The sequence below is a fragment of the Morone saxatilis genome, unplaced genomic scaffold (genome assembly GCF_004916995.1).
Source record: "Morone saxatilis isolate NCDOM2014 unplaced genomic scaffold, NCSU_SB_2.0 Contig21, whole genome shotgun sequence".
In the NCBI taxonomy this organism is placed as follows: Eukaryota; Metazoa; Chordata; class Actinopteri; family Moronidae; genus Morone; species Morone saxatilis.
The window spans coordinates 14,443,839-14,457,592 of NW_023339774.1; the positions used below are offsets into that span (position 1 = coordinate 14,443,839).

At 39.9% G+C, this 13,754-nt stretch overlaps 2 protein-coding genes across 5 annotated transcripts in view; both read left to right on the top strand.

The window, feature by feature from the left end:
- The window catches only part of LOC118333032 (nucleus accumbens-associated protein 2), a 30,076-nt gene extending 19,136 nt beyond the window's left edge, over nucleotides 1-10,940 (top strand). For all 3 annotated transcript variants that reach the window (XM_035668520.1, XM_035668519.1, XM_035668521.1), the window contains 6 exons: nucleotides 116-291; nucleotides 391-1,149; nucleotides 2,787-2,963; nucleotides 4,385-4,490; nucleotides 4,731-4,828; nucleotides 4,924-10,940. In XM_035668520.1, coding sequence (XP_035524413.1) covers nucleotides 180-291; nucleotides 391-1,149; nucleotides 2,787-2,963; nucleotides 4,385-4,490; nucleotides 4,731-4,828; nucleotides 4,924-5,456 — 1,785 coding nt within the window. In that variant the 5' untranslated portion in view covers nucleotides 116-179 and the 3' untranslated portion in view covers nucleotides 5,457-10,940. The remainder of the gene's footprint in view (nucleotides 1-115; nucleotides 292-390; nucleotides 1,150-2,786; nucleotides 2,964-4,384; nucleotides 4,491-4,730; nucleotides 4,829-4,923) is intronic.
- A 1,211-nt stretch (nucleotides 10,941-12,151) lies between these two features.
- Nucleotides 12,152-13,754, top strand: part of nup214 (nucleoporin 214) — a gene marked incomplete in the record, with an annotated part of 33,232 nt that continues 31,629 nt past the window's right edge. For both annotated transcript variants that reach the window (XM_035668533.1, XM_035668534.1), the window contains 3 exon segments: nucleotides 12,152-12,429; nucleotides 13,085-13,280; nucleotides 13,439-13,593. In XM_035668533.1, the coding sequence (XP_035524426.1) occupies nucleotides 12,388-12,429; nucleotides 13,085-13,280; nucleotides 13,439-13,593 (393 nt within the window).

A 13,754-nucleotide genomic window follows, 5' to 3' on the forward strand; every position in this document is an offset into this window, starting at 1 on the left:
CCTTTAAGGTTCTCTCAATTTTCCCTTCTCGCCTCTACCTCCCTGTGGCATGTCTTTTCATCTTTCACGCATTTTCTATTCACTCCTCTTCTCTAACGCGTTTTTTTTTTTACAGATGCCTCTCTCAGTGGCAGAGTCTACAGTGAATATCTGAAACCCCATCTTCCTTTTTGGCCAACATGTCCCAGCTGCTCCATGTGGAGATCCCAAACTTTGGAGCCACAGTTCTGGGCTCCCTCAATGAGCAGCGCCTGCTGGGACACTACTGCGATGTATCCATCCTGGTCAAAGGTTGGTTTAATTTAAACTACAGAACTTTGAAATCAAACAAGAATTCTTTATCAATATTCTCAACTTTTTTTTCTGTTCTCTGTTATTTCTATCATCCAGGTCAGGCTTTCAAAGCCCACCGGGCCGTTTTGGCTGCCAGCAGCCTCTATTTTCGTGACCTCTTCAGCAGCTCCACCAAGACCCAGTTTGAGTTGCCCTCCTCAGTCACACCTGCTTGCTTTGAGCAGATCCTCACTTTCTGCTATACAGGGAAGCTAACAATGGCAGCTAGTGAACAGCTAGTGGTCATGTACACAGCTGGCTACCTCCAAATTCAGCATATAGTTGAAAAAGGCATGGACCTAATGTTCAAGGCAAACTCACCTCACTGTGACTCGCAAACAGCAGGGTCTTTAGAGGAAACGGGATCTGAGCCGCAGAGTCCTTGTAATAATGGTAACGGACTAGCGGTGGCTGCCCTTTTGGGAACCCCAGGCTGGTCTCCTTCCCTACTCATGCCGCAGCGTAAGATTAAACTGGAAGGCGGTGACCCGACGCCCTTGACAATACCCTCGACACAAAGCAAGATTTCGTCTTCGGAGTTGGGGAGTCGGCTGGCGAGGGCCAGTTCACTGTTCTACTCAACGGCTGGCGGGACCCCCATCCCTGGTATGCCTTCTTACCACCTTCAAGGGGCCAGTGGTGGTGGAGCAGGAGGAGGAGTTGAAAGGTCCAGTCCTGGAGCGTCCAGCCTGCCAACCACTGACAGTCCTACATCCTACCAGAATGAGGATGAGGAGTTTGAGGAAGAGCCCTATGATGGGATCACAGAGGATGCTTACAGTCATCTCTATGGGCGTTCAGCTAACCCCTATGGGAGTGAGTATTGTGTTATATTGATGCTTTTGTAAGATCTGTGTGAGGTGTTACAGTGCTTAGGTGTATTTCAAACACCATTACTGTATTTGGTGGAGAGCACTCATGCCTGAAGCTTTACTCTGGAATCTTTCATCATTATGAACATCTAAAAATACAGCATGTTCCCTGTTATAGACAAAAACTAATGTTTCATTTTTATCTTACAACATACTCAAAAATATCTTATTCCACTACAGCAACTAACACTATTTACTTCCTAACTCTGGTTAAATTAAAGTAGTTTAAAGGAAAAACTGGTAAAATGAGCAAATGCTAACAAGACGATCTCAAAGGCAAACCTGCATCAATTTTATCTTTCTAGCCATGTAAGATCTGAGTAAGTGAATTACTTTCTCAATTGCCCTTGGCTCAGATGGAGGAAATTCATTTGATATCAGACTGATCTAAAAGTAAAAGTCGGCATGACTTGCAGAAATATATATAACCATAAATGCAGGGTTTTTGGAACATAGTTGCTCCTTGTCCAGGCTTGTTATGTATTGTGCAAAAACTGATGCACATTCATTTTATCCCAGTTACATTATTTAATCTTTCATAAATCATGTATCCTGCGCATCTTGAAAAAGCAGGATGTTGGTGCCTCCAGTGTGTGTGTGGGTTCTCTCAGCATAAAGATAGCTTTATGGAGTTGTGATTGGAGTGCATCGTGACCAACAACACACTTCTTATCACAGCCACAACAGCTGGTCTGTACTGCTTTTTGTTATGGTTTTCTATCACACTTTCATACTAGTGCAAATATGCCTACACATGCAGGCACAGTTTAACTTGTGTTTGCATTCACACATAATCACACAGACTGGACACCAATGGTCAAAGTCACATGTGCACACACACATACACTCTTTCCATCATTCTGAGCATCCTGCAGCTCAAAGGCATCACACAGGTTTGTCAAATTCTAGAGTTTCAGATATTTATGAAATCCACTCTATCTGCAATCAGTCAGAGCACCCCAGGGTGACATTGTGGGATATTTGAGATCCATGCACGTCTTTCCTGTGTGTGTATGTGTGTGTGTAGGGAGTGTGAATGCACATGCAAATAGATTAATCCACACTTTTTTGTATACACTATGTGCCTTTGTGTGTGCGGCAATTAATGGATTAATTTCTCCTGTTGTGTGTGTGTGTGTGTCTCCAAGTGCGCATGTTTGCATGTGTGTGCAAAGGTGGTGCGTGCATGTGCATACACTCCCAAGTCATCTCAGAGGTTAGGGGAAACAATTTTGTGAGTAAGAACCTAACACCCAGCTTTGGATCTGTCCCCCTCTTAAACTCAAGTTGCTGATGCAGCATCGTGACTTATCTGGGATACATCTGCAATGCTCTAAAACATTTATGAAAAACAACAAACGTGTATGAGATTACACCAACCTGATTTAAAAATTAAATTCTGTATGGTCCATCTAAATAGAGGTTATGGATGATAGCTAGCGTAACTCTGTTTGTGTAGTTTATAGTCTGATGAATGTATGGATGCAGGCACATTTATCTGTTTCAGTTGAGCTGTGTAACACAATACCTTTTTAGTTTTTCTAAAGCTTTCTATACTCTGTTCTTGTTTGCTTTCATCAGTCCAGGACAAGCCAGAGATGGCAGCGGTGCCCTTGGCCTTGGAGAACCGCAACTGTGTGCTGATCCGCAGGGACCTGGTGGCACTGCCTGCAAGTCTCATCAGCCAGATAGGCTACCGCTGCCACCCTAAGCTCTACTCTGAGGGGGACCCTGGGGAGAAGCTGGAATTGGTAGCTGGTAGGCACACACATACAAACACATGCTTCCATTCACACACATTTACTTGCTCACATTTTATCACATGAACACATACAGAGAATTTTCTTGTATGCAGTGATTTTGTAAAGTAATCATATCGTTTGCACATTTAGATTTAATATTGAATAGTTGGTAAAAAATTAAATATAACTGACTGGATTCATTTTGACTAATACATTCTGGAGTTTAGAGGGCTCAAACGTTGTAAAATAGAAAACCTTTAAAATCAAGACTTTTCCTAGAGCTTGCCAAATGCCTAAAGTCAGTAACGGGCAAAGAGGCCATTGATTGGGGAGGTTACCCACAACCCACTGACCCTTAGTAAAATCCTTTTTATGCAGGAGACACATGTATTCAACCTGTGTTTGACCCATATGAGACTGCTGCCAGAGGTTAAACCATTTTACAGAAAGTAAATGTCTACAACTGTAGTTCGAAAATACATATATAATTAAGACATTGTGGTTAAATTATCTTTAGATATTGAATATTCAATTGAACACCATTCAGTAGCATCGGACGCACGTTCAACCACTTTGATTGGCAACATAGCGGCTTTGGCCCTCATCACTGTGTTGATCTGAAAAGGACAGCAAAAAGCTGCAGACTTTCTCTGCAGGGATTGAAGACCGTGGCAGAAGGACAACCATCTCTGCAGTACTCATCAATCAGGCCTTTATGGTAGAGTGACTAGACAGAAGTCACTCTGGAGTAAAAAGCATATGACAGCCTGCCAGGAGTTTGCCAAATGGCCCTTACAGGCCTCTGAGAGCATGAGGGAAAAGATTTTTTGGTATGACTGCCAGATATTGCTCTTGGCAGTCAGACCAGACATTTTCAGTGAGACCAGGTACTGCTCAACATGTGCCTAATGCAATTCCTACAATGGAGCATGGCAAAAAGTTTAATCAATTTAGTATTGAATCTTTTCAGACAAAAGAATCTGTGAGAGTCTGAATACTTTCCAGTGCATTTTACAGACACACACAACTGAATGCGATGACCCATACATATGGAAGTTGCGTTCAGTAATCAATCAAAAAACGTCCTCAGATTCAATCAGATTGAAATGTAATTGAATTACAAACAAAATGGAAACATACAATTCAGTTCTTTCGTCAGCATGTAAGATACAGAATACAATGTATTATATATGAATATGAATATGAAAGAGATTTGATTTCTTTAAAAAAAAACAAGTAATTTAATAGTTGCAGCTTTGTTTAAGTCCATTAAATATCTCCTTCAACATGAATTTCAAATGTAGTCAAAGAATAAAAGATTAATTGGTAACTGGGCCAAAGGGAGACAAGGCAAACCCCCAGAGTTTTCAAAAACAGGAAATTGAATTGTATTATGAGCTTTATCTCAGCACATCTTCCTTTTTTATGCTACACCAGGTACACAGGTGTTCATGACTCGAGGCCAGCTGATGAACTGTCATCTATGTGCTGGTATCAAACACAAAGTCTTGCTCCGCCGTCTGCTAGCCACGTTCTTTGATAGGTGAGTATAAAGACATGCACAACAAAGCAGAACAGTGGTATTAGTTTTTAAGGGGCCTAGTGTAAGATTTGAGTTCTGTGTATGACTCCAACACTACCGCTGTTGTCACAAACCAACTTTCACACTCCATCTGTGGCCATGTTGTGCAATGCGGTTAGTTGTGTGTGTGTTCCCATGTTTATCTACTGTATGTGCCTGTTGCTGACTCTGCCCCCTGGTGTTCACTCTGTATCCCTGCAGAAACACTTTAGCCAATAGCTGTGGGACAGGTATCCGTTCTTCAACTAGTGACCCCAGTAGGAAACCCCTGGACAGCAGGGTCCTCAACGCTGTCAAACGTAGGTTTATTTCCCAAATCATCGCCAATATGTGATACAATTTTTAAAAAGCACAATTTATCAACATGGGGTTTGTTGTCTTCTCTCTTTTGCAGTCTACTGTCAAAATTTCAACCCTAACTTCAAGGAAAGTGAAATGAATGTGATTGCTGCTGACATGTGCACAAATGCGAGGCGTGTCCGCAAGCGATGGTTGCCCAAGATCAAGTCCATGCTGCCTGATGGCATGGAGGTGTACCGTGCAGGAATGGGCATGGGTGCCGCTGTGGGTCTGGGCCTGGCGCTGGGTGCTCCCCAACCAGGGGTAACCCTACCCTTCGAGCCTGACTTCAAGACCCTAGAGCAGAGGTTGTATCCAGATCGCAAGGACCCTCTCAGGACTCACCCACCGCTGACAGAGGACAGCCCTGGGTCAGGGGCTGCTGGAGCAGAGGCTGAAGGTGAAGGTGAAGGAGTAGCCCACGAGGAACAGGAGGAAGATGAGGATGAAGCTGGGTTAGAGGGTGTAGACGGATCACTGGGGGCGCCAACTTTGATCCCAGGAGCTGAGGCAGGCAATTGTGGTGACACGCCGCCTGAGCAGGAAGTGGAAAGTTTTGGACAAGGTCTTAGGGTGAACGGACAGTGAATGTCCCTTGGGCTGCCTCTCACATTGTGAAATCTGTTTTTAACACCGCATTTTCTTTTGCTTGCTCTCTTACTCTAACATCTCGTCCACCACTCTTTCTTCTCCTCTGTGCTTCCTCAACAGGAATAATTCAGCACAAAAAGCTGCGCTCGTAGGTCTTACTATACAGGAATTTGTCACACATGCATGTGCACACGTGTGCTTGTGTACACGCTAATTACTGATAGTGGAAGTAGAACAGCGATAGTAGAAGTAGACACAGGCATGGCATTAGCACATTGAGAAAATCAGTCCTTTCTGCTCCACCCTTTTCTTCGTATATTCCGTATTTACTCAGTATTGCGGCACCCGCAGCAATATTACAAAGACCTGATAGCAGAACAAATGGCTGTAATGATTCATCATTTCAGTGTAATACAAAAACTAACAGCTGCTTTGCTGGCAGTTTATGGAGTGTGGTATAATGGTTTGTAAAATGATTCCGTTTTCTTGGAAAGCTGCATCTGAAAATAACCCATGTAACCTTGGGAAAAAACAGATGAGAGAAACACAGCTCACTTAGAAAGCAGCTTATTTTGCCGTGTTTGACCACTTTACATCATATTGTTGTATGATAAATAATGTATGAATATATAACAAAAACAAAGACTACAATATGGTTAACGGTCAAGTACTGTATAACCACCATTACAACTACACAACAGAACAGTTTTCTTTTCTGTTAAAACAGCGCGTCATTTTTATGATAAAGTTGAGGAGAGGTTTTTCTGCGAAACCTAATGACATCTCCAGAATCTAACAAATAATCACATGGAGTTGTTTTTTCATGCATATTTGCCCATGACATATTGGATTAGATTGTCAATGTGATGCCTGTGTCTGCTCCAGACCGCCCCTCCCAACCACACACATACAGATACACACTCACACATGTGCGCACATTTCTCCCCTTATGATACTAGCCTTTAATATCTGCATCAAGGCATTAAAAACACAGTCCCGAAAAAAATAAATGTAACAATGCTTTTTAACTTTGAAAGTTTTGTCATTTTACATCATTGTGTCTTGGAGATACAGAGAGAGACATGAAAAAGAACACAACAGCTTGCGTGCATGAATACAAACAATGGATACAGAGAATTATTGAAAACAACAACAAAACCACAAACCTGCATATAAATAAGAAAACAGCTACTGTTGCCTCGACATATGCCATTAATACACAAAAGGACTTATTATCCCATTTCTTACTGGGATCTGACCTCAGTCTGACAGATGTTAGAACTGACCTGGGTGTGACCCAGGATTGACTGTGTTTGACACAGTATCGTTTGGATTTTCTTTTTTAACTACGGAGCGTGCTGTCACCACGGGTAGAAGAGACTGATACTATATGGAGTAGTAAGAGGAAGAGCACTACACTGAGTGGTAGAAGGAAACATGTCAGAGAGAAGCACTGTTTCACCTTGATGTGGTGGTGTGATTGGCACCAAGACTACATAGTCCTGCTTCCATCCTTTTTTTTGTTTTTCCTTTTTTTTCCTAGGGGGTTGGGGGGTAAATTATTGAATAAACATATAAGAGCAATTTCTGCTGGCTTATTGCATTTGCACACAAAAAAAAAAAAAAAAAGGTTAAAGGGTGGGAAACTAAGGAGTTTGGCAAAATGTGACTGTACTAAAGACTGAAAATTTCCTCCACCTCACCTGATAAGTCGTTTTAGTTAGAGGATTGTGGGTTTGGAAGGAGAAAATTTGTCATACTAATTTTCTTTTCTTTTTTTTTTTTTTAAATTGATATCTGTTTTCATGCTTTCTGCCACGCATAGGGAATCAGTCAAAATAGCCTTCCTTTGTTGTTTTGTGCATTGATTTTACGAGATATGCTGTTATGTTTTCCTCTGTTTTCTGGGTTTTCCTGATCAGTGTCGAAGCACATTTTAAACACAAGTTCCGACCATCAAATTTAGATTAAGGAACGAACCAAAAAGATTTTACGGCACCAACATTTTTGAAAGAAAAATCTAATGAATCAGTTTTTTTTCCACTGCAGTAATTGATGGCAGAAACTAACAACCAAGCAGAAACACAGTATATGCCCCTGATATATTTAATCTGTCTGTTTATGCGTCAGTGCTGTGCCACAAGGTTGGGCCAGGGCCAGGTTATTCTTTGTCTGTGTTCTACGTATGTATCTGGTTTCAGACTTTTTAGGGGAAGCTTTAAAATGGCCCTGCACAAGAAACACAGGGTTATAATTGCACTAGCTAATAATAAAGACGTTTACAGTATCTTTTTATTTTTTTTCTTTTGGAAGAAATGTGATCTGCCATAGGTAAAACAGGGCCGTGATAGAATGGCTGAGATGATGAATGAATGTAAACTGTAGCACTGCTTTGGTGAAGGGGTTCAAGCCTTGATTGAATATACTCAAATACTTTTTATATGGCTCACTTTTTCCTCAATTGTATACTTAAATATGGGCCATACTATAATAATAATTTGACTGTGAGGCTGGGTGACTTTGTGATTTTTTAAACTGATGTGAACAGGTCTTCCAATGTGGTAAATACCAGGGAGCATTTATCTAATATACAGAAAACTGAGCAGAGTTTGAGCTTTTATTACTTTATTTGTTTATTCTATTCTTATCCCAGCAAGCTCCTCGTTTTTTAAAATACTTTGACAGTTATGTATGTCTCTAATGTTGAAATGTTCACAAAACTGAGAGATCCTGAACTGTTCTGTAAATATATACGTCAATATTTAGCAAACTATTTGTTTATAGTTTTTTAAATTATGAATTATGAAGCTTAAGTTCCTAAAGTTGCTCTTGTAAAAAAATTAAATAAAGATATTGAGTTGTTTATTGGAGCCATTACCTAATTACTGGACTTTTGAGAGGATCACCTGCACTTCTGATTTTGTAAACCAAGGTAACAGTCTTCCCAAAATGTATGCGCATATAATTTTGGAATAAAACCAAATTTACAGTTATTGTTTTAGATAACAAAATAACATGCAACTCAATCAGCCTGCCGCCCAAAATCTGAAACCTGTGCACTCCACTGTTAAACCGTGCAGTAAGTATAACATAAGTTCATTCTGTTTTTCTGTCATTGTATTTTCATGCACAATAAGTCTATGCTTTTCATTTTACTAAGATCTATTCTGGAATAGACAGAATTGTGCATGGCCAGTACTTTAAGTTAGAGGAACAATGATATAAAGTCCAATTAAAACAAAGCAGTAAATAATATAGGGTGGGAAACATTGATATACTCCACTGTAGTGATAAAGGGGTTTGGAGCAGTGCCTTAGACTGTGACTGTGTGGGTGTGGATGTTGTGATGTGACTTTTATGTCTAGATACGAACAAGATAAAGTACCTGCAACGGTAGATCCTCCTTTACTTAAGTTATAATTCTGCCAAAATTGACCCCCAAGAACCTTGCTCAGTCTAATGTAATAAAAAGAATTGCCATCATCTCCAGCCCAATTAAGTTGAAATATTTTATAACTTACTGCACTAAGATGCATTCAGCACCCAATCAGCAACAACTTGGATTCCCTGGACTGACATCCTCACACTAGTTATATGATTGACTGACCACCCAAAAAACTATATAAAAATATATGATATCTAGTCAACCCTGTTTTTGAGGAGCTTCCCTTTGGAATAGTCTTCCTCACAAAACAGTGTCATATGCATAAAGTTTTTTACATTTATTTTCCCTGATGCATTCACATTTCAGCTTGTTCAAAGTTTGATTGCTTTACTACAAAATGTGTCCGACTCTGACCTGGCCAATAAAAAAAACCCCAACCTTTTTAGGAAAATCTTTTTTTTGTTGTTGCTTCTCCTCTGCTTAGGGTCTTTTTTTTCTTGTCCAGGGTGAATTTGAACGTGAATGTTGCACTATACTGTAAACTGAGAAACTCTCACAGAATGTCATGGCTTGGGAGGATGAGCTCTATTTGTGGTGGCTGAAAGAAAGGGTCCTGTTAAATGTATGTTATGTTATGTATTTCTATATCTTTGATTGAAAGTTTCCTTCACAGCAAACTCTGTAGTTAAGATTTTTTTTTTTTTTATTCAGTGAAAGACTTTTTTGCCATTGACATAGAGGATCATTGAAAATGACAAAATAAGAGATCGGATGGGATTGTTGGTTGAAAAGAACATATTTTCACATTTATTTGCCAATAAATTGTTCTTTACTTTCTAAAACCTTATATAGTGCTCTGTTCATCCCCCATTACTGTCAAACTAATGGGCACAGTAGTCTTTGTTCCATTGAGTGGTTTATCCTGAAAACAATACATTTATATGCAAAGAGACACTTGTATCATAAAATGCATGCCATTCAGACACTCACTCTAACCCAATGAAACCTCTGATCTTTATGCACCATGTATTTTATGCTGAATAACTATTGTCACTGTTAGCAAACAAAGACTGTGGAGTCTTGCAACAAGAAGGGTTGTCTTTTTATCACACACCCTGGCCTTTTATTGAATGTTTGGGTAAGGTTTCATCTATTACGATAATGATGGCAAAGTAGTGATAAAGAGTGGACGACATTGACTAACTACCCAGTTGAGTGTGCATTTAAAACTTCAGCAGACTCAGAAAAAATGCACTAAAAGTTTGTGTGTGTATGTATGTGTCCTTGAACATAATGCCAGCACTTTAGCAACTACTTAGTCAAGTGAAAGAAATAAGAACAGAGTGACCGGGAGTTAGGCGAGTGAGGAGAAAACGCAACTTTTAAAGCCATGTGTTCAGAGCGCTGACAATCAGAGTAGGGATGAGACCCAAAGTGCATTATGGGAGATCTGACATGACTTGCTGTGCTCTTGCTGTTTGCTTTGTCTTTCTCCAGCTTGCTTTGGTCTGTGCTAGCTTACTTTCCAGAGTGGAGGCGACATAGTAATGTTAACTCCAGCCTTCTTGGTTATAAGTGTGTGTCTCTGCAACAAGGACTGACGGATATTTGACTGATACCTTGGTGCTTCATGAACAGAGCTGTCCCATGTTGACATGGACCATATCTGTAATGCTCTGGTAAGCGTGGGCCGAACTTGGTCCTCAGTCTGGGCTTATTGGTGACCTCTCAATGGACAGTCCATTCGACAAAAAAGGATCTTATCATGCAACCCTACACTTTGATCATGGTAATGTTCTTCACTATCAACAGGGCTTGGACCAGGCAAACTGGGATGGGACAATATCAGTGTTGATACTGCTTTATGTTTCAAATGAAAAATGTTAAAATGTGTATGCGCCTTCTGACTCAAGCATCGATAATATATACGACAGAAATGCAAGTTGCCACTTTTGATGTTGCATAAGAATCTACCTTTCATTCCCATCATGGTATTTGCCATCACCAGTTTCAATTGTGTAGTCCAAGAGTACCTGATTTCTTTAAATGCAATACAGAAAAATCTGCTTTCTAATAAAAGTCCTTACTTCACCACATACCGTTCCTCCTCTTTCTTTTGTCTCTGTTTGTATGTCACTAAGTTGGAATTGGAATTCCCTCAAAAACAATTGGAGCATTCAATATCTTGCCTTTGGGACCGCACTGAGCTACCTGATGGACAGAATGTGTCTTATTTCATGTGTTTTATTTCATGGAAAAACTGCAGACTTAACAGGTCTCAAACTTGAAAACCAATAATTTGCAAACACTCTCTTTGGTGGTATGAAAACCTTAAGGAATATGTCTGGGAAACTGAGATTTCTAATTTGATTTTGAAATCAATCCATATTACTTTAGTGTGAAAAGTTTGTGTTCAATACGGGTCTCTAAGAAGAAATATAGAAAACAATGAAAGAATACACTCACCTTACAAAACATACAGAAGTAAAGGCATCTTTGTCCTTCATTAATGATCTCATGAAAGTACTCTAATATAAATGTTGAATGATTAAAAAAAGTGACACTACACCTTTAGTGATACCAGAATTATCCTACATTTAGATAAATTTTTATTTGCACAGAACAGTACATTGATATTAATAGGTGATTTGTAAATTATTAATAGGGGGATGGGGATGAATGGTAGCATTTATCAAACATCACAAATATATTTTATAGTTATCAGCTTTATTTGTTATATTCTATAAGACTGCACTCTTACAGTTGCTCCTGTCGTATTTTAGGCTCTTATTATTTTTCCATTTTTATTTTTAATTTTTTACTTATATGTATATATATACATTTCTATTCTATATATATTGTGTTACATATATAATAATGTACTATAATAATAATAATAAACATATAATATATAATAAAATATTTCTGATTCTGACTCCGACAGTTTCATTGTAAAGTCCTCTGCCGTGTTCAGGGGTGAAAATGGACTGAGGAAGAGGAGGGCCCACAAAGATACTGAAATGAATAGCTGTGGATGGGGCTATGTACAGAGTCCAGAATTCCTGTGCTATGCCACTGGCCTAGTTTATTATTAGCCTGGCATTAATCCCAGCAGGATTGGAGAAGTAGAGTGAGGAGTAAGTGGTGTTTTTGGAGAAGTGGTAAATGGAAGGCCCATTTCTTCACACATTCATACTCCATCGTGTATTTTTTTAAATATGCTTTGGAGCTTAACATGTTTTTTTTTTTTGTGTGTGTGTGTGTTTATCTTTCAATCCTCAATTATTCCCAAATACACAGTACCAGTTTGTAAAGGACGTTATTGTATAGGTTCAGTGTTGTGGCCCCGTGGTGCTCGGGTATCTATTTGTCATCCTACGTAACTATGACGTCTTTTTTTTGGTGAAATCGCGCGGCGTGTTGTCCGCCGTGCTGACAGACTGAATGTGTCTCACCAGATTATTCGTCTCAAATACAGACCAGAGAGGAATAAACTAAAGACCCCACGTCGGCTAGAAAAGGCTACAGCTCCTGTCCTTCAACATGAGCGACGACACAGACTCCCCCCTCGAGAGGGAAATGAAGGTTTGTTATCTGTTATCCAACTTGTGTTGACAGGTTAGCATGTGCGAGCTAACGCTTGCTAGCGCTGCGTCCATCCACTTTTAATGGTTCTGGCTAGCTTAGCTGGTTAGCTAGGTGGTCGGGTTTGAGGTGTCTGTTTAGTTAACCCTAACCCAAAGGCATTTACAGAGCCATGCTGTTCACTTAGGTAACATTTTGCTTAGGGGCTTCGGGTTAAAAGTCTCACGAGAAAAAAAAGGAGAAGAGAAACTTTTATCTGGCGCAAGCACGGTAGCTATTAGCATATAGACGCTGCATTAGATGTGCTGCTTGAGAGTTTAATGCTAACTTGAAGTTAGTGAGGCACATTTACAGTCTAGTGTGTGTGTGGAATAAAGTCTAAAGTCTAAATAATACAATATACATTTTGTATAACGTTACCAATTAGCTAACGCGGCATGTTAGCCACCGTCCAAGGTTTTAACTTTCATTTCATCCTATGCGTACTTGTGGTGTGAATAAATTAGTCAAATTGAAAGCTATTCAATTGTTGTTTAAAGGCTGTTAGGTCATACTGTAAGCCATGCTGTCCAGCGAGTTTATTTAACTAGAACCATATATTTTCCCCACTCACATTCACCTCAAGTTACAAGCAATGTTTGTTGGTCTTTTTCAGGATTTTCAGTTCCGTCAGATGAAGAAAACGAGAGTTTTTGAGCCTGCTGAAGATTTGCCAAAAGAAAGATCAAGCCTGCTTTCCGTCTCAAACAAATTTGGTTTAACTTTTGTTGGGCTGGACAGAACATTCAAAGTTTACCAAACTCAAGACATCCTGGCTGCTGATAAAGCGGACGGCACCTCCAACGTAGTAGGTATGAATATGACCATACAGGTTTGATATGTCGAGTATGTCCATTCAGTTTTGCACTACATTGTCCTGTAGTCCACAGATACTAAGAATACATTGTTGGCTTCCTTTCCATTCTTGTCTGTTTCTCACAATTCACTTCAATTGTCCTCTTTGCTCAAGTCGAGGGGGTACCAGCACTGGCGGAGGTGACTGTGGAACTGGCTCTGCACCACTTGGCTCTCAGTTGTGATGAACTTACGTTGTCGGTATGCGGCATGTCTGAGGAGACGGGTTTGTCCCTCACGTTCTATGATGTCCGCACCTTTGCGAACAAGGTGACTACTTTATTCGGTGTAATTAATGTGCCAAATTATTGTCCAATGAGGGTGACTGGCCAAAAAAACAAACAATGACTACAGGGAAATTACTCATCTGTTCTCATAAAAATGTGCCATATTCTTAATTGGAGCTATCCAGTATGAACTGCAGCAGGTGC